General features: G+C 33.3%; 1 protein-coding gene and 1 long non-coding RNA gene across 12 annotated transcripts in view; one reads left to right on the top strand and one right to left on the bottom strand.

Moving 5' to 3' along the window:
* The window catches only part of LOC143249252 (uncharacterized), a 30,464-nt gene extending 23,042 nt beyond the window's left edge, over positions 1 to 7,422 (bottom strand). Inside the window, exon 1 of the long non-coding RNA XR_013027696.1 lies at positions 7,100 to 7,422. This is a non-coding gene — a long non-coding RNA (uncharacterized LOC143249252). The remainder of the gene's footprint in view (positions 1 to 7,099) is intronic.
* Positions 1 to 23,053, top strand: part of LOC143249250 (high affinity cAMP-specific and IBMX-insensitive 3',5'-cyclic phosphodiesterase 8A-like) — a 135,713-nt gene that overhangs the window by 64,632 nt on the left and 48,028 nt on the right. For 8 of the 11 annotated variants that reach the window (XM_076498765.1, XM_076498768.1, XM_076498767.1 and 5 more), the window contains 5 exons: positions 4,555 to 4,745; positions 11,074 to 11,133; positions 11,500 to 11,557; positions 18,288 to 18,455; positions 19,506 to 19,640. In XM_076498765.1, the coding sequence (XP_076354880.1) occupies positions 4,555 to 4,745; positions 11,074 to 11,133; positions 11,500 to 11,557; positions 18,288 to 18,455; positions 19,506 to 19,640 (612 nt within the window). The remainder of the gene's footprint in view (positions 1 to 4,554; positions 4,746 to 11,073; positions 11,134 to 11,499; positions 11,558 to 18,287; positions 18,456 to 19,505; positions 19,641 to 23,053) is intronic. The other 3 variants (XM_076498772.1, XM_076498771.1, XM_076498773.1) reach the window with 2 other exon arrangements.

Consider the following 23,053-nt stretch of genomic DNA (forward strand, 5'->3'; position numbering starts at 1 on the left):
CCGTGGAGTATTAAAAACCAAAAGAAAGTAGGTAGTTTTCTGCCAATAAATACAGTAAAAATACTAGACGTTAGTTTGTACTTTACATATGAATCATAAAATAATAGCATCTAACAAATCTATTTCGAATACTTTGTTAATAGAGAAAACTCAGGGCATCGATCGTCCTTGTTTATGTTTTGCGTTAAGAACTATCGAGAACTGAGATATCATTAATAAATAGTTGACTTCTGTAATATGATGAGAAACTAAAATGAATGCAAATTTTCTTTTCTGTATTTGTTCGTATAAAAAGAAGGGGTTTCTTTATTTTGGTTGTATGGATATTAGTTACAATGATGTTTCTGATTAACTCGATACAAATTATTTTTCAAGTAGGACGTTTTTACTTGAGGTATTGGAACTAGTGTGGACATATAAATATTATATTAATTTTATATTGTTTTACGAGAATAATTACCCGACTAAAAATGCTCTACTCTACATATTCTAACCAACCCAATTTCCATTTATTTTAAAAGAATATTTTTATAATCCTGTTTAATCCTATGTTACATCTGACGAAAGAATAGCGTTTTCTTCATTGGACAATTTGGTCTTTTCTTTGTAAATGAGCCCGGCATGGCCAAGCGTGTTAAGGCGTGCGACTCGTAATCTGAGGGTCGCGGGTTCGCATCCCCTTAGCGCCAAACATGCTCGCCCTTTCAGCCGTGGGGGCGTTATAATGTGACGGTCAATCCCACTATTCGTTGGTAAAAGAGTAGCCCACGAGTTGGCGGTAGGTGGTGATGACTAGCTGCCTTCCCTCTAGTCTTACACTGCTAAATTAAACTAGCACAGATAGCCCTCGAGTAGTTTTGTGCGAAATTCAAAACAAACAAACAAACAATTCTTTGTAAGCTTGTAAAGCGAGTTATACAGGGAAGCTTGCGTTGAAGTAAGCATATCTGAGATTTCCTTTGCATTATCCGTAATCTTTAATGTAGCATAATAAAAGTATATATTATTTTATTCAATAAAACCTTACGTACGACTTAGATCACAATATTAGCTTCCTGTACGTTTTAAATCGTTGTAGCTCAATTACTAAGTTACATTTTCCCATGTGTAGAAATAACTGAATTACAATAATGGTTCATTTCAGAAAACGTTTCTTATAAAACACTTCTGCTTTTCTTTTCTACACATAAATAAATCACAACAAACTATCGTTGGTTGAGTAGGGTTAGTTAGTTATCGGAATATGTAATGGAAACCTTAAGCAGTTAATGACAACTTAACAGAAGGTTCAAGAACTTAGGAATTTACAGTTATGGGACTACTACATAAAACAATATCGAGATAACTTCTCAATTTTCCATAACTGATACTACTTTACTTACTATGGAAGTATAGAACCACAGCAGTCTACTATAATAAAATAACTGAAAAGCACTCAATAGGCATTTTAATGTATTAGTGGTTGATACATTTTTTTTCAAGTTTCATGGTTTTTCTTTGTATGTTTGGCGTGGATTATATAGAAAGATCTCAAAAGTTATGGGATTAACTAGAGTTTGTTTATTTGTTTTTGAATCTCACGCAAAGCTACATGAGAGCTATCTGCGCTAGCCGTCCCTAATTTAGCAGTGTAAGACAAGAGGGAAGGCAGCTAGTCGTCACCATCCACCGCCAACTCTTGGGTTACGCTTTCACCAACGAATAGTGAGATTGACCGTCACATTATAACGCCCCCACGGCTGAAAGGGCGAGCTTGTTTGTGTGACGGGGATGCGAACCCGCGACCCTTAGATTACAAGTCGTACGCCTTAACCCACCTGGCCATGTCGGGCCGTACTAGAGTTAATTACGGTTTTCTTAAATTTTGTTTATGAACAAAAACAATATTTGTTTGGCAGTGCAAGTAAAAACATGATTGGTTTAGTTGTTGTTAAGCACAAACCTACACAACGGACAATTTATTTTGTGCCCACTACGGATATCGAAGTTCGTTTCTTTGTTATTGCTGTTGTTTTTGCGTTATAAGACTGAACACCGTCTCTGCTAAACGTATCGTCACAAGAATGGGTCAGACTACCAATTAACGAAATACCAAAGCAAATGCAAAGAATTAGAAATTTTAATTATATACAACCTCAATGAAACGACGGTTCTTTTATTTTGTAAGATAATAATTACCTAAGAGCAACAAGTTCAGTTGAATAATTTAAATTAATTTTGTGTCATGATGTTCTCCTTGAACGTTCCGAAAAGGCCAAGTAGAAATAAAAACAGAACTATGAATCCCAAGATTTATAGGTCAAGTTCCATTCACGCAAAAATGCGGTCTGGAAGCTATAAGAGTCAAATCCTACTTTTCGATCAGACAAAATGAAGAAGCTTAGAAGTAGGTGGAGTGTCCTGTAGACAAACTAATTTCGTCCTAATCTGTCCTCCAGGGGCACATCAGTATGTCTGCGAACTTACAATGCTAGAAGCTGGGTTTCGATATAGGTGATGGGCAGAGCACAGATAGCCCATTGTGTTGCTTTGTGTTTAACTTCATATAAAACAAACATTCTAATCTATCAGTTCAAAAATAGGGAGGTGCTATGCGCGAACAGTCATTTGCACAAAATCTCCAACCTAACTGGTTATCATTATATTAGGTATCAGAGGTAGTCTCTGTTGAATAATCGAAAAACCAACTGTTTATATATACTTACAAGTAATATTAACTTAAGTTATCCACTACTGATCATATCAATGTCTTCTAACAATTAATAACCTATAAAATATTTATCATGTATAGTTACTAAAATAGAAGACTAGCCTAACTCTTAAATGGTTACATTTGTTAGATCTCGTACATAGAAAAAAAGTATAAAACCGAATTGTAACTCTTGAGTGATTACACGTTTTAGATCTCGTATACGGTAATAAAAGAAATAGAAAACACTTGTAGTTTTGAAATTATTTCATTTTTTTAAAATCTCATTCACAGAAACAAATGAATTAGAAACTAATTGTAACTCCGAATTGGTTACACTTGTTAAATTTCCACATTAAAACAAACAAGTAACTACTTGTAATCATTGGGTGATTAGATCTCGTACATGGAATTAAACAAACAGAAACGACTCATTCCTTGAGGAATTACGTTTGTTGGACTTCCACAAAGAAGCAAAGAATCAGAAACTATTTGTCATAAATAGTATTGACTTTGTAACCTGTTTTCTGTCTTTATTTTGAAGGCTCTTTTTTATACAGTCTTTACTTGTATCAAATCTTCAGTTTTTCCAGGTGAGGTATTTTATTAAGCTGTCGGATTGTCAATTTCAATCAGGGCACCAGAAAATTAAATGATTCAAAAACTCTATCTTCTAAAACTAAATAGTTTCGAACAATTAGAAACTTTAATTGCTGCAGTGGATTACTTAGATCCGAAACTCGTTGTTTGCACATATAACTGTTTACACGGCAACTCTTCGAACAGCTTTTAGGCAGAAACTACTGAGTTCTGCAGACATTAATAGCTTGTAAATAAAAATCTATTACTCCATGTCATGTTATTCTTGACTATATAATGCAACTCTTTCATTTTGTTCATGGAGTGGTTGTAATTTTGTTATACTGCTCAATGACTCGAAACGTTACTGATAAGAAAATTTATTGGAGGTGGTAAAAATGTCACGCAGAACTGGTTGTAACTGGGCAGGTTGCATTAAGCAGTGCTCATTTAAATTGGTATGTATTAATCCCGAAGTAGTTACCAAGGAAATTAGTTTTATTTCTTCTAATAAAAATCTGCCTTCGGTGTGTTTGTATGTAATAAATACCTAAAACAATTTGACTTTCAATCTAAAGACATCGTTGAAAAATATTTTGATCGCATAAAATATAATTTTGTTTAGTCATGTCTGGTATCACAGAATATTGATAGAACTGAATATAAACGTCCTTGTTCTTAACAGTTGTTGTTGTTTGTTATTAATCACAGAGATACGTAGAGGGCTCTCTGTGCTCTACTTCTCACGGATATCGAAACTTGGTTGTTAGCAATATGAGTCTACAGATACCACTGTTACTCTTTGCTTTGCATAATACGACCGAATGAATATCTTCGTTATTACTAATAGAAAGGGTTACTTACGTAAGCAGCGCTTGTTGCCCTATGTTTCGAAAGATAAGGCTTAATTTTAGCCTTTTTATTTATAACAACGAGTCAGATAAAATTATTTGTTTTGAAAAGACAGTGTCTTGTTATCGTTTTTTAATGGTTTCAATATGATATAATACTCACGTTATTATTACAAATTTAAATTACTTAGAGAGGTAAAGTTCGTCGTACGTGTGCCATTAAAACAAATTATTTTCAACCTTACAGACTTTTTCTACTTCAGAAGTATTATTTTCAAGCTTTTTTGTTTAAAAATCATGTGTTTTCGTTTCATTATGTCCAAAAAATCAATTTAGGAGATAATTAAGTTCCAACGGATTCCAATAATCTACTTGCTTTAAAAATTATCTTCATGTTTCTAATTAATTATTTTGGGATTCTTCATTGAAACTAAGGTGCTGCTAGTTTTTGACAAGGAGGATTCTCAATGTAAAGCTCTAAAAATGGCAGTGGAAAAACTCCAGTACGAATACGTCGTTGTTACCAGTGGTACACAAGCCCTCGATCTTATACGGAACAGCCACTACCACCTAGTGATTGTAGACACTCGTCACCCGTGTGGGTTCGACCCTTTTCTTCTCGCTAGGTGAGAAAATCTTACTTTTGTCTGATCTTTTAAATGGAGAAACTTAACTGAAATTGCTAAACATAAAATGTATTTCAAAAGTATTTCGTTTATTTTTCATGTTTTTGTTTTCCTACATATGTGACGAAACTATTTATTTGCCGTGTAAGCATAAAGCTACACGATGGGCTATCTGTGCTCTGCCCACCACAAGTATCGAAACCCGACTTCTACCTTTGTAGGTTCATAGACATACTGCTGTACAACTGGTGGGCGAAGGACGAACCCTTTATATTTTAGGTAACAATATATGATGAACAAATTATTGTTTGCAATTACATAAAACACAGTTAAGGTTGAACAATAATAAATTTACGTATATTATAAGAATAACATTTATGATTTACTCTGTTTTATTTGACAAAGTAAACCTAGAATAACTGTGTTTATTTATAGCTTAAGCAACTTGTACTAATACCGTACGCTCATAAATACTCCCACTTGTTAAACTGGCAAACAATAAAACTCTATTGGTCTAACAGATGTAATGAAACGTCATGTTTTTCATTATGGTTTGAAATGTTATTTTTGCACACTTCTTATTTGAGATCAGCAATATCCTTAAGAGTATTGTGATAAAAATGACAGTCGTCAAACACAATTTTCATTGTATACAGAAAGCTATATTTTTGCCTATTGTCCAGGTGTACCTGTTCAAGCCTGGCATAGTAGTTAGTGTGCTCGGACTATGAGTTCTGGCATACAGTTTCCTTTCCCATCGCCAAAAAACGCACTTCGTACTTTGGAGCCATAAGTGCACAACAAGAGTGGCGGTCAAATTCAACTACTCAATTAAACAAAAGTTCTCCAACAGCTGACGGAAGATGCTTTAAACTAGTTACATTCTGTTTAGTCTTCTATATTCATTTCAAAATTAGGGACGACTGTAGATAGATAGCCCTATGTGAAGCTTTACATCATAATTCCAAAATAAACAAACCCAGTTGTACCAAAAGCTGCGACACACTAAAGTATGCTGTTCGTTGATCGCTAACCTGATCATTTTGCCAGTTGCTTGTTTGTAACAATATTTATTTCTGATATTACTCTTGTCTGGTAAGTCACTCGTAATACGATCTGAACCTCATTTATGTGGCCAGTTTACCAGTTACTAAATTATAAGTCCGTTAGTTTGTCAACTGTTAACCTCTAGCATCATTCTTCTCACATAAATACCATCTCGATATCAGTTATTTGTGTGTATAATAATAGGCAAACAGTGCTTCTCTGATCAGTTCACTGTTGCTACATTGTTTTCTTACAGCAAAGCAACAACGGGCTATCTGCTGTTACGTTGTGGCAATGTCTGTAGTGCTAACTTGTAATGTAATTAGACAGTTAATGATACTTAGCTCTAAGCTATATAATGTAGACCAGCGAATCAGGGAAAGCAAATTCAGAAAAAACATCATCCGTAACCGCAATGCTGCGAGTTTCCAGCTGAAATATTACAATAATAATAGCGAAACCTCAGCACACAATCAGGATGTTAGCTAAACTATATTTAAATTAGATACCATAGGTCATATGATATAAACTATCTCATCTGGTGAAGCATGATACATGAGTGCATGGACCACTTACAAAAAGTGTTATATATAGGTATATATAATTAGGTGTTTGAAAAACGTGACGATACCGTCACGCTTTTCAAACAACTAAAATATCTTAGGTTATGAGTGGTAAGTATAGGAGTATACAACAAAACCAATTATTTTTTATTGGTGTTTCAGTCTAAATATTAATATACAGCTTGTATTAACTGAATATATATATGTGTTATCAAATATATATATATATTTTTAATCCAGTCGTTCACAGAAATTTGGAGTGTTATTTAGCAGGAAGAAAATTTGAAAATGTGATGGGCGTTAAATTAATGTGTGGGATGTTTTCAAAGTTTAGAAAATAATGTAAACCATATATTAAAAATGAGTCACGATAGAATTTGGTAATGAATCTGTCAGAATGAATTACTGTGTTAATTAGTTTGTGTATTGCTGTTAACCAATTAACCAGTTAATTAGTTCAATGCTGTGAATATTGAATTTGTGTATCAACAAAGAAATAAATACAGAGACAGATTAGAAAGTAAGTGAAATATCTATTAGGTATAATTTATTTTTAAAGTTAGACCTGTCGATAGACATTAGTTAAAGAAATAACTAACGTTTTTATTATCGTTAAGTGTACTAAACCATTGTACCTTCTACTGGATACGCCAAAAGCATTTGGCAAAAACATATTGAGAGAAAAGAAAACAGTCTATCATGCCTTGTCGAATAGGGAGACAAATGAGAAAGGGAAATACTCACTTTTTGTACTAATTCCAACGTGTATATTGTTACTAACTGTTCCCATCATTAACGGTAAACAGCTACTATAAACGACTGTCATTCCACTTGCAAGAAACTTTTCAGTGTAATGATATTTTAAAGTTTGTTCCACCTTTCTCTCAAACGGTCCGACCCAATCGGTTCATTTGTATTCGGTCGAAGATGTTCGGTGCACTCTTAATATTAGTCATGTCAGCTCACTTAGAACAAGGTGCAAAACAAATACAGAATGCGTACTTGTAAATGACGTGGCCCATTTTCCATAGAATTTTATCAATCCAGGAAGTGCAGCGTTGTCAAGAATGACAAATACTTCATGGAATATTTACAGTCAACACAGGATCAAGTATAGACCAGCCAAAATACTCCTCTTTCAAAAAAACTTCCCAGGAACTCCTCATGTTAAGACATGACAGTCGTATTCAAAGCGCCAGGTTGCTATTCCAAACCAGACCCATTAATTTAAAATAAACAATAAACACCCGATTCATCAATGCACCCAACGGTTCTTCCAATGTTCTTTGTCTCATTTTAATCGTTTAAGGCATCATGAGAGTCAAAGGCTAACATTCGTATTGTGATGAATTGATTATGAATTGCAGATCGTCCTTAAAATCAAATAATGTGGATTTCAATGGTATGAAATACTGTGCATTTCTTAAGTTTATGGTACTGGATTTTACGCTAATTCACAACATGTTTTAAAATTCGCATTGTCTAAAAAGTGATTACTTTTGTGCTTCTGTAGGAGAGTTGAAATATATTGACACTGTTGCCTTCAGTGGAGTGCCAAATAACATGGGCTATTTTAAGCTTTCTTCTCTAAGCATATTAACTCCAAACGGTTGTCTGTGGTATCTGCTAATCTTTATAAATCCACATGTCACTTCACTGGGCAGTTCCATTACTGCCTGAAGGTGTATATAGTATATACATGCACTGGTAAAAATTAATTTGCTCCTAAAACAACTTAAATTATGAAAGAAAACAAAAGGCAAAGCAGTATTAAGAAAGGTGTATTGATTTTAAGCACACCCTACTTGATATTAACAAATTTATGTTATATTTTTTGTGGTTTTCAAAGTTTGGAAAAATAAAAATAAACATACTCTTAAAAATATGATTTTCAGAAATGTTAAAAACTCGTTCAGTAATTTCTGAGTACAATTGCTTTAAATATAAAATAAATAAATGTATAAAGTAGAGATGCAGTAGTCAAAATCGAGAGCAGTATCTGTATATACATATATTATTCTTTGTGAACGTTCAGGTGGCTAACAGCCACCGTTACTTTACATACACTACTGGCCAAAATCTTAAGGCAAATGAACATAAAGAAAAAATACGCATTTTGCGTTGTTAGACTCAACTACTTATTTGAATAGAGCTTTGAAAGACGAAAATAAGAAAAGGAAAAATAAAAATAAAAAACGTTTTTAGCATTTAATAGGAAAAATGTGAATACTATGAAATTAGCCAAAATACTAGCTGGTCAAAAGTTTATTTAACCAAAATAAATATATACGTGAATATATTTACAAAAATATATTATTGTCTGTGAATGTTTAAATGGGTAACAGCCACCGTTACTGTATAATATACATACGATCGACAGTATGCGTACAATAGAGTATAACTCTAACAGAGACAGCTGTTAGACCAGTGCATTGTCACATTAATATGTTTGATTTGTCCCATGACAGCAAACGTATCTAACATGTGTCAACATTTGGTAATGTAATTTCTTCTTTTAGCAAAATATAAACATTTGCCTTCAAATTATGAATATGTTAAACTGTTATAATATCTTTGAATGCCAAAGTTGTCATATTATTTATGTGACCTGATACAACTTACAGGACATTGTAAAGAAAACACATACAGTAATTTATGTAAATATTTTTAAGCCTCTTTAAACACTATAATCTGTGTAGATGTGTTGAGCTAAAGTTAGATATCGTAGAATATCAGGCCTTTAAATATTCATGACAAGTTTTAAAAAAAGTTTATAAATACAAAAACTATTTCTGTTTACAACATACGCTAACACGTATCACAGTTTATCACAGGTGTTAATATTAAAAATTGTTGTTGTTGTACAAAACATCTTTTGTTGTCTAAATTTTGTGGCCTGTGAAAATTCTGATAAATAAGTTTATCGTGACATGTGAAGTATAAATTAAACACAATAGGAACTAGACTAGTTTAATGTGGTAAAAAACATTTATAAACAATGATAAACTTGTATTTGTTGTATACATATTTCTATGATATATTGTTGAAGATGAAAAGTAGTGATAAAGCCAGGAACGTAATTATAGAAATTAATGACCTTATGACGTCACATTTAGTTTGTCTTCACTGGACCCTCATTCTTTCGCTTTACAGATTCTTCAATGGCTTTACACTAATACACACACAAAAATTTGACAATATTAAACGTAATATTGAAGCTTTAAACTGTCAATACGATTTATGCTTGAATGGAAGTATTCTGAGGAAGCCGTAACGCGAAACAATGAGTGCCTAATAAAATAAAACAACTAGTGTTATAAGGTCTTTTATTTCTTTAATTAACATATATTTTAAACTTCCATATGTGCTACATAAATTAGATAAATAAAGAAGTTTATTAGATCACATATTGATTAAACACAGAAGTGAACAGCTTAGTTATCTATGATACAAACATCATAAAAATTCAAAATAATGATAAACAGACGAGTTTTATTTATATGGTGTCTGTCTACCATTATGGTTACAAATAACATACTGATATGAATCAAACTTAAAAATGCTGGTTATTTAGCTTAGCTTTATGTGGACAGAGAAATGCAAAAAAATATGTTATGACGAGAAGGAAGGACGTCACCGACAGGTATTGATTGTAGGAAAGCTGAACCAACTGGACGTTAGATTTTGATCTAAAATAAAAGTTACTAGTATAGAACTCATTTTTTACCTCATTATTTAAATCAGTGCATTGCATCAACTATTACAGTCTCACTAAGACCACTGTCAAATAGTTTTACTCATCTATGTTCATCAGCTATAGCAACCTTGAACTTCCTAAGAATTTTCCAGTATAGCTGTTCTCTAGGTTAACACATACATTGTTACAACTGGCCATAATAGTAAGTAAACCAGCTTAAAGTAGTAGTAATGATGTGGCAACTGGAAAGAGTGGTAAACAAACACGTTAACGCTGAAAATAAATTTCCCCTTCTTTATTGTGTGAAACACACCTGCTTAGCGTGGTGTAGATCTTATGATAATATATAAATCAACCAGTATTGTTACAATGACTATACCTGTCAGTCAACGAGTTGACAGCGGAACGGGCCTCTTTCCAACGAGAAAAGTAAAATAGGCATTGCTGATTGGTGTACAACTGAGTAATAGCTTACTCTAGCAACCAGGGTTTGATTGTTAAGTAAAACAAAACAAAAACTTATCACGTAATATTGGTACTGTTTCTAGCGCTGTAAGTCTGCAGATATGTTCTCCGTATGTGTAGAAAGAATCTGGTTTGGCAGTAGTGTAACTTGAATGAGTCAGGTATGAATATTTATTACAAGGATGCGTTTGCTTCTTTTTTCAATAATAGCAACAGAGACAAATTTTCAGTGTGAATATCAATTTGTTAAAGAAATTACGTTACTGTATTAGATGGGTGTAATGAACTCCAACCGTTCCACACAAGCAGAAATAATCTAATGAATACGTGCCGAGAAACATGTAATTCACCTTCCAAGATACGTGCTTCAAGCAGTAAATTTTGTCGTTGAGGATGATTTTCACTTCTTCTCCTCACTTTGGCCTACTAGTGGCGCTACCTAGCAGCTTCAGTTAATTTTATACTATTTTTTCTTACTATTTACCCGTAATTATTGTACAAATCTAAAAAATAATCTTGACATTGTGATGAGACTATATATAACATTTTTCTGCAGGTCGTTTCGCCTATCCAAAGATAACCATTACAGTTGTTTTGTTGCAGTTGTGAAACGAAGGTGGGTAATTATGATTCCTTTTAAATTGTTAGCACTATAAAAATATATTTTCTTCGCTTTTCAAAAGGAAACTCTTGAAATATATTTAAAATATTCATAACTTATAATTTATTTATTGTAAGTTACTTAAATCCAACACAGAAAAAAAATTTCATCTTCGTTTACTGTACATTTGTAAAGTAAATTACATCACGTAAGTTTAAAGATATCAGTTCTTTTTTTGGTGTGTTTTTTACATTTTGTTTAAGCACCACTTTTAAATATTGTGTAACTCTTTTTCAAAACTTCAGACACGTGTAGTTCAATATTTTAAGAAAATAAGCCTCGTAGCCAAAGTTTTTTTTTTTATATAATCCTTCCTTACAGTTTGGCAGAAAAAGAAGACTCTTTCATATTTAAAATATTGACTGCTGGATTTGACAGGGTAAGTTAGTTATATTTTGAATACTGTATTTCCTAAAGCAACTGTGTGTGTGTGGTGTTTTTCTTATAGAGTACATAGCTTTGCGTTATTATTAATACCAGTGTCAAACTAAACGGGTTAACTACTGGGAACCTGAAATTTCGGATCAGACAACTTAACCCCCAGTGAAAATTAACGTATGTTAAATAAAGCAATATTTTAATGCGGTCGATTCGATAGAACAAGTAATACTTTGTGTTGATTGATGGATTCTGTTAAGAGGATATTGTTGTATTATTTATGCTTTGAGACCTACCTCAGCAGGGTAGTTAAAGCAAGAATTTGAACATGAATGCAGCAGGTCAAACATTTTGCAACACTTTGAAACTATGATTGTAAAATGTTTGTAGTACTGAGTTTTAAATGTAGAATGCAATAAGATGAATAATATTATCTCTTGAATGACGTAAGAGACAAGGTAACAAAATGCAACTTTCGGATTGAAAACAGTTAGTAACAGAACAATGTAATTTCTAACCTCAACAGGATAAAAGGTGTTACCACCTTAAAACTTAATTTAAAATTAAGATTGTTGATTTGTTTGTTGTTAAGCCCAATAGGCTATCCTACTCTGTTCACCGCGGAAACCTGGATTTTAGCGTCTTATCACCGGATCGCAGAGAACAAACATTGTGAGATACGCTACATTTTAATTTGTTATTCGATAGAGTATGTAATGGAATGGTTAGTGTTGTAGAGTTGAGAACTGGACATAAAAGGGTAAATATCAAAACAGTAGGGCCGGTAACAACACTACAGCTTTACTGCTGGATTCATCACTCCAAGTAATTCTTTACTTTCATTGATATTTACAAAAGAATGAACAATTCTACATTTTGAGTTCTAGAAACAGCACAGTTGGTTATGTAGTAGTTTGGATGCTCGAAACTATACGATACGTAATACAATGTTATAAGCGCTAGACATAGCATGTTAAGTAATTCTTTTGGGATTTTTTAAAAATGACATAGTAAGTAACACGTGATTTTGACTGCTAAATACGACACAGTAATTGCTGCAACATTTTGAATGTTGGGCGTGACGGGGTAAGTAATTCAACATTGTAAGTATGGAACTGATAGGAAAGGTAGTTTTGTATTTTAAGTGTTGGAAACGACGTGGTAAATAATTCACTGTAAGTAGAGTTACACTTTATTGGGATAAACAATAATACGTTTTGAGATATAGATTCGATAGGATACGTAGTATTACATTTTGAAGTGGTTGACTCTATTTGTACATAATGCTACGTTTTAGAGTGGTTGATTTGACGAGGTGCGTAAATCTTGATTTTGAAATAGTAGATTTAACAAAGTACAAGAAGCTTCATTTCAAGTGGTAGACTCGACAGATAACAAAACGTTTCGTTTAAAATGGATGATTCGACAAGGTATGTAAGGCTTTTATAAAAAGATGTTTGACAGGGTACCGACCTTTACATCTTGCATTTTAATGCCTCACATTAAAGAGAACATATCCTACTATTGGCTCTTACTTCAGTATAATGAATGTTAGCACCCTCTTCCATTTGTATTAAAGTGGTGATCAGCTACGATGATGAAAAGGGAAATTGAGTGAATGGAATAGCCTCTAAAGTCACTGAGTTTTAACCCCAGTAAGCATGTAAGGACCTTTTGGAAGACGTGTCGCCAAAAATGTTCTATAAACTGCTATTGTACTGTAATTGTCGAGCAAAACTAAGGACCTCACAAACACTCGAGATTCCAGATATTGTTTACTCTTGGAGATGGCTAACCTCCCTATTGAAATTAAATGTCGTGATGTGTAAAAATGTAAAACCGCCCCTATTTCGTTTCTAATTATGATCTTGAGAATTGTTATTTGTATCAATGACTGGTCATCAGATGCCTAAATTGTGTAAAACTAATTAAATCGAGGGGTGGAGTTAATTATGCAGTGATTTTACCTCATCATAACTAACACATAATAAATGCCAGATGGTCGAAACGTTGTTCCCTAATCTATTTTAATAAAAGTTTTAATACCCATACCAGCTGTCTTAAGATACATTTTTCCTTCAAGTGGGTTTCTTGTCATCACGGAATACACACTAAGTTTTTTAATTAACCCATATTCGGTAGTTTTCCGTATTCATTCTATGACTTACTTCTCTATGGGATTTCTGATGGCCAACATGCGTCACAGTGTAATATTACTGTTGTAGCATTTTTTATAGTGCTGCTTCAATGAAAATTAGTTCTTCAATCTCTTTCGACACAGGTTTGATCTAAAAATACGTTGTTTATATTATCCCTTTAAAACCATTATTTTCTCAACTACCAAATATCTGTTCACATCCACGTTTGCAAATGATATTGCAGTGTCGTTTATGCGTGAAATTCCAGTGTTTGTCAAGTACAAAAGTGGTTTAACTGGTTCATGAGTTAACGCTCATCGTGGAGGCTAATAATGAATCTTTTTAAAACACTAGTTTTATATTTTAAACTTTGTTTATGTCCTTGTTAAGTCAAGAAAATTGCCAAAGTTTTTTTTTTTTACCTTATCAAGTCTTTATTTCGCATTTTAATGGGGTATAGATGTATGGAAACACTTTTAATGCCTGATGATCAGTTCACGGTTTCAAACCGTAAAAAATGCATATTATTACATTCCACGTTATATACACCTATTATCTATAAACGTTCTTCACTAAGCTATAAGTAGCAAAATGTCGGCTTCTATCACTTGGCAAACCTTACTTTAGCAAAGCAGGCGACCGAAACTATCTTAACGTAATTTTCATGACTTGATCTTTGTTCCTGGTTGTTGGCAACTACAACTCTCCGTATCATAAAGTGCATAATAGTTTGTTTCATCGTTTGCTCATTTTTTGTCTTCAGTTATGTCACTATATCGCAGTGGTTCGAAACAATATTCATCTATGCATGCATGTCTTTTAACCTTCTGGGTGCTCTTGTTCAAAGTAGCCTCTATGCTCCGTATTGTTTTCCTGATGTTCTTTAAATCACCCAAGTTCTTTTTTTATATAGTTAAATTCCCTCCTCATGGAGAAGTTGAAGAATGAGTAATTCCCAACTGAAAGCCCTTGGCTCTATGCCTAAATTACTATACTATTTTTCTCTATATATGATAGCCAGTTAGAGTCAAGATGCCAAAGGAAAGGAACTCCCATATGTTCAGGGAGGAATTTTTATTGAATTTGGCGCTGATGGCATGAATGTCTGATATTTCAGTAAAGTCTACTAATACTCAGATGAACTGTAGGTAATGTGCTGAAGAAATGAAGATGTTTGGATATGCAGATATGAAGTATTTATTGAGAAATCTAAAATTAATCATTTCTTCATTTGTGCGGAACGATTATGAAATAAAACAACACACGTAAAATTAAATTAAACATATGGTGCCTTAAAACAACTTCGGGACTGCAGTCCAGGTTATTCACATTAGAGAAGAACCTCTGTGCTACTGGTTAATACATACACGCTGCGGGCTGTGACCATTCAGTACAATGCAAAGTGATGGTCACTCGTTATATCTTAAGGATCGAACAATGAACACTCATCGCGTTTAGTGATAAATTCTGCTTTTATTGTTGGTTGAGAAATGCTTTGAATATGATTGTTTGTTTTTGTTTGTTTTTTTGGAATTTCGCACAAAGCTACTCGAGGGCTATCTGTGCTAGCCGTCCCTAATTTAGCAGTGTAAGACTAGAGGGAAGGCAGCTAGTCATCACCGCCCACCGTCAACTCTTGGGCTACTCTTTTACCAACGAATAGTGGGATTGACCGTCACATTATACGCCCCCACGGCTAGGAGGGCGAGCATGTTTAGCGCGACGCGGGCGCGAACTCGAGACCCTCGGATTACGAATCACACGCCTTACGCGCTTGGCCATGCCAGGCCGAATATGATTGTTTCACTTCGACTTAGACGTAGATCTCCTTTTTAGCTGATTCGAACGTGACCTTAAAGCGTTCGGGAATGTCTTGTCACAGGTAGTATTCTTCACAAGGCTGTGTTGTCTGAATTGATACACCCCTGTGAAAAAAAAACGCAAAATATCATACAGCGTTGTGTTCAACTAGTTTATTTGTGTTTTTGAAGTTAAGCCCAAAGCCACATAATGGGCTATCTGTGATCTGCACACCATTGATATAGAAACCAGGTTTTTATCATTGTAAGTCCTGTAACGGATTTACTATAATGTATTTATTTTACTATTTAGGTTTGTTTCAATTTAATGTATATTTAGAGATGCATATAACGTATGTTGTTAAACGTGTATTGCGAAAGTCCCATTTGCTCTCTAAACTTGTAGAAGATTCTCGAGAATAAGAATCAACAGTGTACTATGTGTGTATGTAAAATACCAATATTGTTGTCTCAGCTGAAATTTCTAGAAAACCTCTTCTCAAGCTTATAGAAGGTATTCAACGCAACATGCGGGGAGGTAGTTTAATAATATTCTTGGTACGTTACAGTCAGTATACTATAAACCTCGAAAGCTATAACTGTGATAAATGCTTATTAATCGGAAAACTACAGGTACTTGACCAGGAACGTTTATAGATTTCGAACATTACAAACTGTTTAACTTCGATTAATTAACTTCGGACGTTAATATTTCTACGACAACATTAGATATTATCGCCAGTGAAAAACCTTCGCCTGCTCAATAAAGCAGCTAGCTCGTTAACCGTCAAGAAAAGTATACCTGTGTATCAATATAGAATTAATTCGCTATCCATGAACCGCCGATAAAAGAATCAGTTCGAGACCAGATAGAAAGCTCTTTATTGTTTCTATGTTTGTAAAATTTTATATATAAATTATTGTTTGTAATAACCGTTATCATAAATTGTATTGTTATTTGTATATTAACATATATATGTGTTAGGAAAGAAAATTGTGTGTGTCAATCTTGTTGGCAAATAGCATCAATTTGATACATAGTGAAATTCAATTAATGTTTAAACAGAAATAAAAATTTTCGGCTATAAAATGTATGTGTGTATTTTCTTATAGCAAAGTCACATCGGGCTATCTGCTGAGTCCATCGAGGGGATTTGAACCTCTCATTTTAGCGGTGTAAATCCCTAGACTTACCTAGCTATAGTAAAAGTAATACATAACGTACGTAACATAATAAGTCGTAAATTCATCTGAGATTAATTATTATATACGTAACAGTTCGCAGACATACTGCTGTGTAACTGAGGGCGGGGGGGAAGCATGTTCAACAATAGTTTGAGACGTGTAACACTAGAATCTGCTCTTCACTGCCCAGAATCCTCTTTCCCCTCCAAATCCAATCTAAGTAGACTGCTCTGCAACATCTTGAAAATCCATTTGAAGGACAGACTCCGAGTTTTCATTACATTTGTAGTATTCTTTAAGAGGATTGGGAGTTCAATCTACCAGTGCTTTCTAATAACTAGCGGATAGAATTACTGTAACAATCTCAGTTGCAATTACTGCTAAAGATTGGATACAACCGACAGCCAAAACGAAGATTTGTTTCTTTATTTTGAATCTCGTGCAAAGCTATACGAGCGCTATCTGTACTAGTCGTTCCTTATTTAGCAGTGTAAGACTAGAGGGAAGGCAGCTAGTCATCACAGCCCACCGCCAACTTTTGGACTACTCTTTTATCAACGAATAGTGGGATTGACCGCAATTATAATGCTCCCACAGCTGAAAGGACGAACAGGTTCGGTGTATAAATGCGGAAATATAAAACCAATCCATAACAGACTGATAAGTTATTGGTTAAAATATTTTGATAAAATTTTATACAAAAATGAGTCACTAACATCATTGGATCATTATATCATACATTATAGTCCTACGTAACTCTCTTCAGGTGATTTTACTATAAGAAAACGTCCATATGCACTATGCCATAACATATCGGTTATAATTTAGTATCACATGTATATTTAAAAAGGGTATTATGTGTGAAATATACCTCTGTTAGCTATTTCAAGTCAGAAGAGACATCTTACAATGAAACTGTTTGTGAGTGTAAGCATCTAAATAAAGAAAAGTAGTGAAATAGCACTAAATGCTATGAACATCCTATTTATGAACATAGCCCTGAAGAGAGAAGTAGAATCAGTGTTTCTTACACAGTGTCTTAACATTTCATATCTTTTTGTTTCTCCGGATTACAACGCTAAAATCAGGGGTTCGTGTTCGATTTCCCTCGGTGGGCTGCGCAGATAGCCCGATGTGGCTTTGCTATAAGAAAAACACACACTCACTTTTTGTTTGTATTTGACCATGATGGCAGTATTATGATACAACTATATTAAACAGTACTATTACTGTGTAACCATGTCTTGGTGTTAAAACTCTTATTTGTTAGTTCATTACTATACTTTTATAAATATATTTAACGTTAGAATCCCATACTGTGGTAGGAACACTATGGTATGGGTGTATTTAATGTTAGAATGCTATACTGTGGTAGGAACACTGCTGTATAAATGTACTGTCAGTGGCATTAGAATTCTTTACCTTGGTAGTAACATAACTGTGTAATTCTGTTTTGGTAATGGAGCTGCCATTTGGTATTAGCACTAATGTATTACTGTATCTTGGTAATGTAATTATGAAATAATAATATCATATCGCTTAATGTAACACTCTTCCCCAAAAAACAAACAATGCCATGATATCTTGATTCTTGTTTCCATTATTTAAGTGGTTTTTGGAAAGTTGTAGCCTGACCTTGTGCTTGAGTGAGCTAATCCTAATTGAGAGCAATGAAATCATGACCCGTCTGAAACTTCATGCCACGCAGGCGCTCTTCACAGCCCTAGAAAACTCTTGTGACGCTGTTCTTGTAACCGGAAAAAACCAGGAAATACAGGTAATCTAAACTGTCTGGTACATGATCAGGGTCTGGAATGTTAAGAAAAAAATTTGTAATTTCTTTTTTCTTTTATTTTCAAAAGTTGAAACGAAGTGTAACACTGTCTTAAAAAATCAGTCGTGCTGTACTGGTGTTTGAAACACTTCCGAAATGGTTTGTTAACAATGAAAACAAAAGGATATTGTTGCGTATAATGTGCTTCTGCATGCATGTTTTCTCAAGAAGTATTGTTATTTAATCAAACTAGAACTGTTCATTGTATTCTATATCGTCTGAGAAAAGTAAAAAGTCAAGACCAAGCTGAACGTATAAATTTTGACACGAAAGTGCCACCGTTTGTAAGGTTCCAACTCACTAACAACAACAAGTACTGAAGCCGAAAGTAAAACTACAAACAAAAAAAGCGGTAAAAAGTTATTACTTCGTAACATTAGACAACAATAAAACATGTTGTTTTTTCAAAGTAATAAACTAATACTTATCTGTACAGCATAATAATTTTTTCGTATACTCTGCAATATTCTATAAACTCTATCTCCACTAGATGAGATAAAAACAAATCAGCACTTAGTTAGCAGGATTGTTTTTTTAGCAACCTTTTATAAACTTTATCTCGACTTCTTGGACATGTGAAGGCAGGATTAATTTTGATGTAATGATGAATCTCTATAGTCAGTATTTCTCAAAGTGAAAGCTACGGCCCTCCTAGAGAATGTGAAGCTTTCTCTGGGGGGACACGAAAAATGGACCTAAAACAAAGACGATAACTTGGGGGCTCAAACTTTTTTATTCACATCAAGGGGGCCTTAGAACAGAAGAGTTTGGGAATCACTGTTCTATGCTGCATTACAACTTTAATTCAGTTGTATTACTAGTAAAGTTAGAATTTATTAAATAAGACTTAGAATTAATAGATAAGATTAAACCAAACTAAGAGAATATTGATTGAATATGTGATAGTGATAGCAATTTATCAATTTGTACAAGTAAAAAAACAAAAAAAAAGGTTACCTTCCTGAATAAAGTTTCGAACTTCTCTTATGACAGTACATGAACCAAGCGTCTGAAAAGTTGATGAGTTGTAGTGCAGAGGATATGATGGGGAAGAATGCTTCCCAGCTTCACAGATCAGACTCTACAAGAACAGAAATAGTAGAAAACGTTAACGTTAAGAAAGGAAATGTAAGTGTAACAGTAGAGAATTTTCCATTATAGTACAAAATAAGTTAAAGTGCTATTTGAAGCACCAAAATACTGAAGACAGTTAATATCAAACTACCACCTGTTAATGTATGAAAATATAAAGTTAAGATTAAAATATTTTCCGGTTGAAAGAATATAAAGATGTTCTGTGTATAAAATCCACACAAAGATTTTCTCTACATTTAAAACCATATAAAAATCATTTTGTAACAATCTATTTCACTGACCTCACTGTGGTGATGAAAGGTTGTACTAAAACTGTAGGTCTCAGCTCGTGATGTTAAAGTATGTTGTTAGTTAATGTGAACTTATATATATTTTCATACTGTCAAAAATAATATAGAATATCACGTGAAATACTGACACAAACAACGTCACGAATTTCTTAGAGCACTCTAGGTGCATTTTTATTACTCCTTAATCTTTCCATTCATATACAGAAGTTAATTTATAATTTATATTTCTAAAAATATGTTTGAAAGCTCTTATTTATAAAAAAATATAATATTTTAGAATTATATATAAAACATTAGGCAGTATCGAATGGTATAAAATTATTTGCATTATTTTATATTACCAAGCAAGTAAACCAAGTATAGATAGGAAGTTTGTTGAGCATGAACATTAGGTTTTAAAGTTTGTTTAACCACACACTAAACAGGTAAGTTGACGTTTTGTACGAAGACGTTGTCATACTTTGGTAAATTTTCTAAATAAAACTTTGTTACTACAAGCAAACATTTCAAATTTATTGCGTTATATTCTTGAACCATATTTTTCTGGTCCTTCTGAAAAGTCGACATTAAATGCTCAAAGTGTTTTTCAACACAAGTTATGTTTACAACTTTCAAGAAAACATATTCAAGGAAATGTTCGTTCTGTTTCATACAAACACGATAAACACATGTGTGGTTATATAATGTGAATGTTATGTTCTTTAGTGTGATCTAGCTCCAATGTTTATTTTGATTCACTATAAATATATTATACACCTGTAGTTTATATGACATGCTTCATTTGTTCTGCTCTGCCGGCAGACCTGAGTTTTAAAATCGGGGTACATATGTGCTATACATATTAAGCCATACCGGTGTGGTAACTATCCAATATCATGGAACACTTCCTAACTGTCTGTTAGTGCATCTACTCCTAAACAAATTGACCAACCCAAAATAAATTTGGCTCATTAACTTAGTATTCCAAAATCAAACTAAATTGCTATTAGATTTTCACACGTATTTTGAAAATTAAAAATATTATACAGAAAAATCCATATGTCGTTACTGTATTAGCTATTGTAAAGAGGAGAGCTTAAACAAAACTCACACCACAACAAATTCTATAAGTAAAATACTGTGTAACATTTTCTGCATTTTGGCTTCTTTCCCACAATAGCCAAAATATACGATGATAAAATATCCAGCTAAAATGCGGAGAAAAATTATATCGCTGTTGTTTAAGTTTTCCACGCTTTTATGATTTTTATCATTTAACGTAAGGCTTATATCAGGGTTAAAATAACAGCTTAAACTTGAATTAGAGAAGTATTTCATAAATTAAGTATTTTATATGATATTTCTTACTTCTTGTTGTAAACTATACGTTTCCGTAGAGGCAAAATTTAAGATTATTATTAAATTTTATTCATTAAATATATCAAATTCAGACAGTAAAATCTTGACCACATCTCTAATGTGAAATGAGCTGCTTTGAAAAAAAAAAATGACGCAAATACTTTTCCATTTTTCCCAAGTTCCTCGACTTGACTACCACACCTCCTCACTTCTGATTCATTTTCCCGGCTTATAATAACTTTCTTAGAGAATGAACACTACTGAAAATACTCGCAGAGATTTTGCTCATTTTTAACAAATTTGTTCGTATTTTCCGCATTTTCAAGAGAAAAAAAGACGAAGGAATGAGTCGTTTTAAAATAAACCTGCAAAATTTATAAACTCAAACATTTAAAGTGCATTACAAAAACTTCAAAACAAAGTCCGTTGTGGACTGGAAGAACACTTTTATTTGTAAACTCTCACCAAATCTGTTGAGCAGATGTGGGCAGAGCTGTATCAAATTGCACATCTACTCAATTATATAGTGTGATTTAGTTCTAAACTTCATCCTGTTTCCGATATATGTGATTAACAATATGTTTGTTGTATTATCTAGTGAGATTTTGTTCATTTTGACTCCTACAGCAAGATATACACTTGTACGATTCATAAGATATGTTTGTCTTACACTATAGTGTGAGCAAATTGTAATGTGAAGAATATTTACAACACTCTGTTGATTATTCAGTAATCTATTGTTATGTAGTAACGTTTCTTTGTTAGAAGCTAGGCACAAAGTTACACAATGGACTTTCTGTGCGCTGCCCACCATGAGTATCGAAACCCGGTGTCTGGCGTTGTAAGATTGCAAACATACCACCGCGCCACTGGGGGCTGTAATATTGTAATTATGTTTGTTGTTTAGTAGTAATGTACTGTTATTGTTATGAACTAATGTACTAGTATTTGTTGTTTAGTAATGCACTAGTTTCTGTTACGTAGTGACGTACTGGTATTTGTTATATAGTATCATACTAGTATTTGTTGCGTTCTAGAATTATAATAAACTATTACAAAAACGTCAGTAGTCTCAGAACATTTTGTATGTCTATAAAGTATTCAAGCAAATGTCGTCAATAGGTTATTTAAACATCACTCCCAATAAGAACACCAACAAATAGAAGAATATAATGTAATGGTCATTTAAAACTGAGAACGTCTCTTAAGATTTTCAAGTTTTGAAAAAAATAATAGAATATTTTCACGACTTTCAAAAAATGCTTAGATAATGTGGAGCTTTTTTATGTTCCTGAAAATAAATATGTTTGGAATAATATAATAGTTAAGCCACACTTGAAAAAATTATCCTGTGATTGTTCTAAAAGTGAAAAGAACCACATGCTAAAAGTTTAAATTAGAAATACGTTTGTTTTTAATCTCGTGCAAACCTACATGAGGGCTATCTGCACTAGCCGTCCCTAATTTTGCTGTGTAAGACGAGAGGAAAGGCAGCTAGTCATCACCACACACCGCCAACTCTTGGGCTACTCTTTTATCAACGAAATCGACCGTAACATTATAACGTCTCTATGGGTGGTCGGACGGGGATTCGAATCCATGACTCTCGGATTACGAGTCGAGTGCCTTAACCAACTGGCCATGGCGGGCTTAGCAATATGACACTCGTCAAATCTTTGCAGTTAGGCTATTTAGTATAAAAATTAAATATTTTATGGATATTTCAAGGAGCATTACAAATATAAACACAAACTATAGCTCAGTTTACAAAATTTTGTGAGTACAGAAATGTTTCAATCAAATGATATTTTACATTTA

The sequence above is a fragment of the Tachypleus tridentatus genome, chromosome 4, assembly GCF_004210375.1.
Source record: "Tachypleus tridentatus isolate NWPU-2018 chromosome 4, ASM421037v1, whole genome shotgun sequence".
In the NCBI taxonomy this organism is placed as follows: Eukaryota; Metazoa; Arthropoda; class Merostomata; order Xiphosura; family Limulidae; genus Tachypleus; species Tachypleus tridentatus.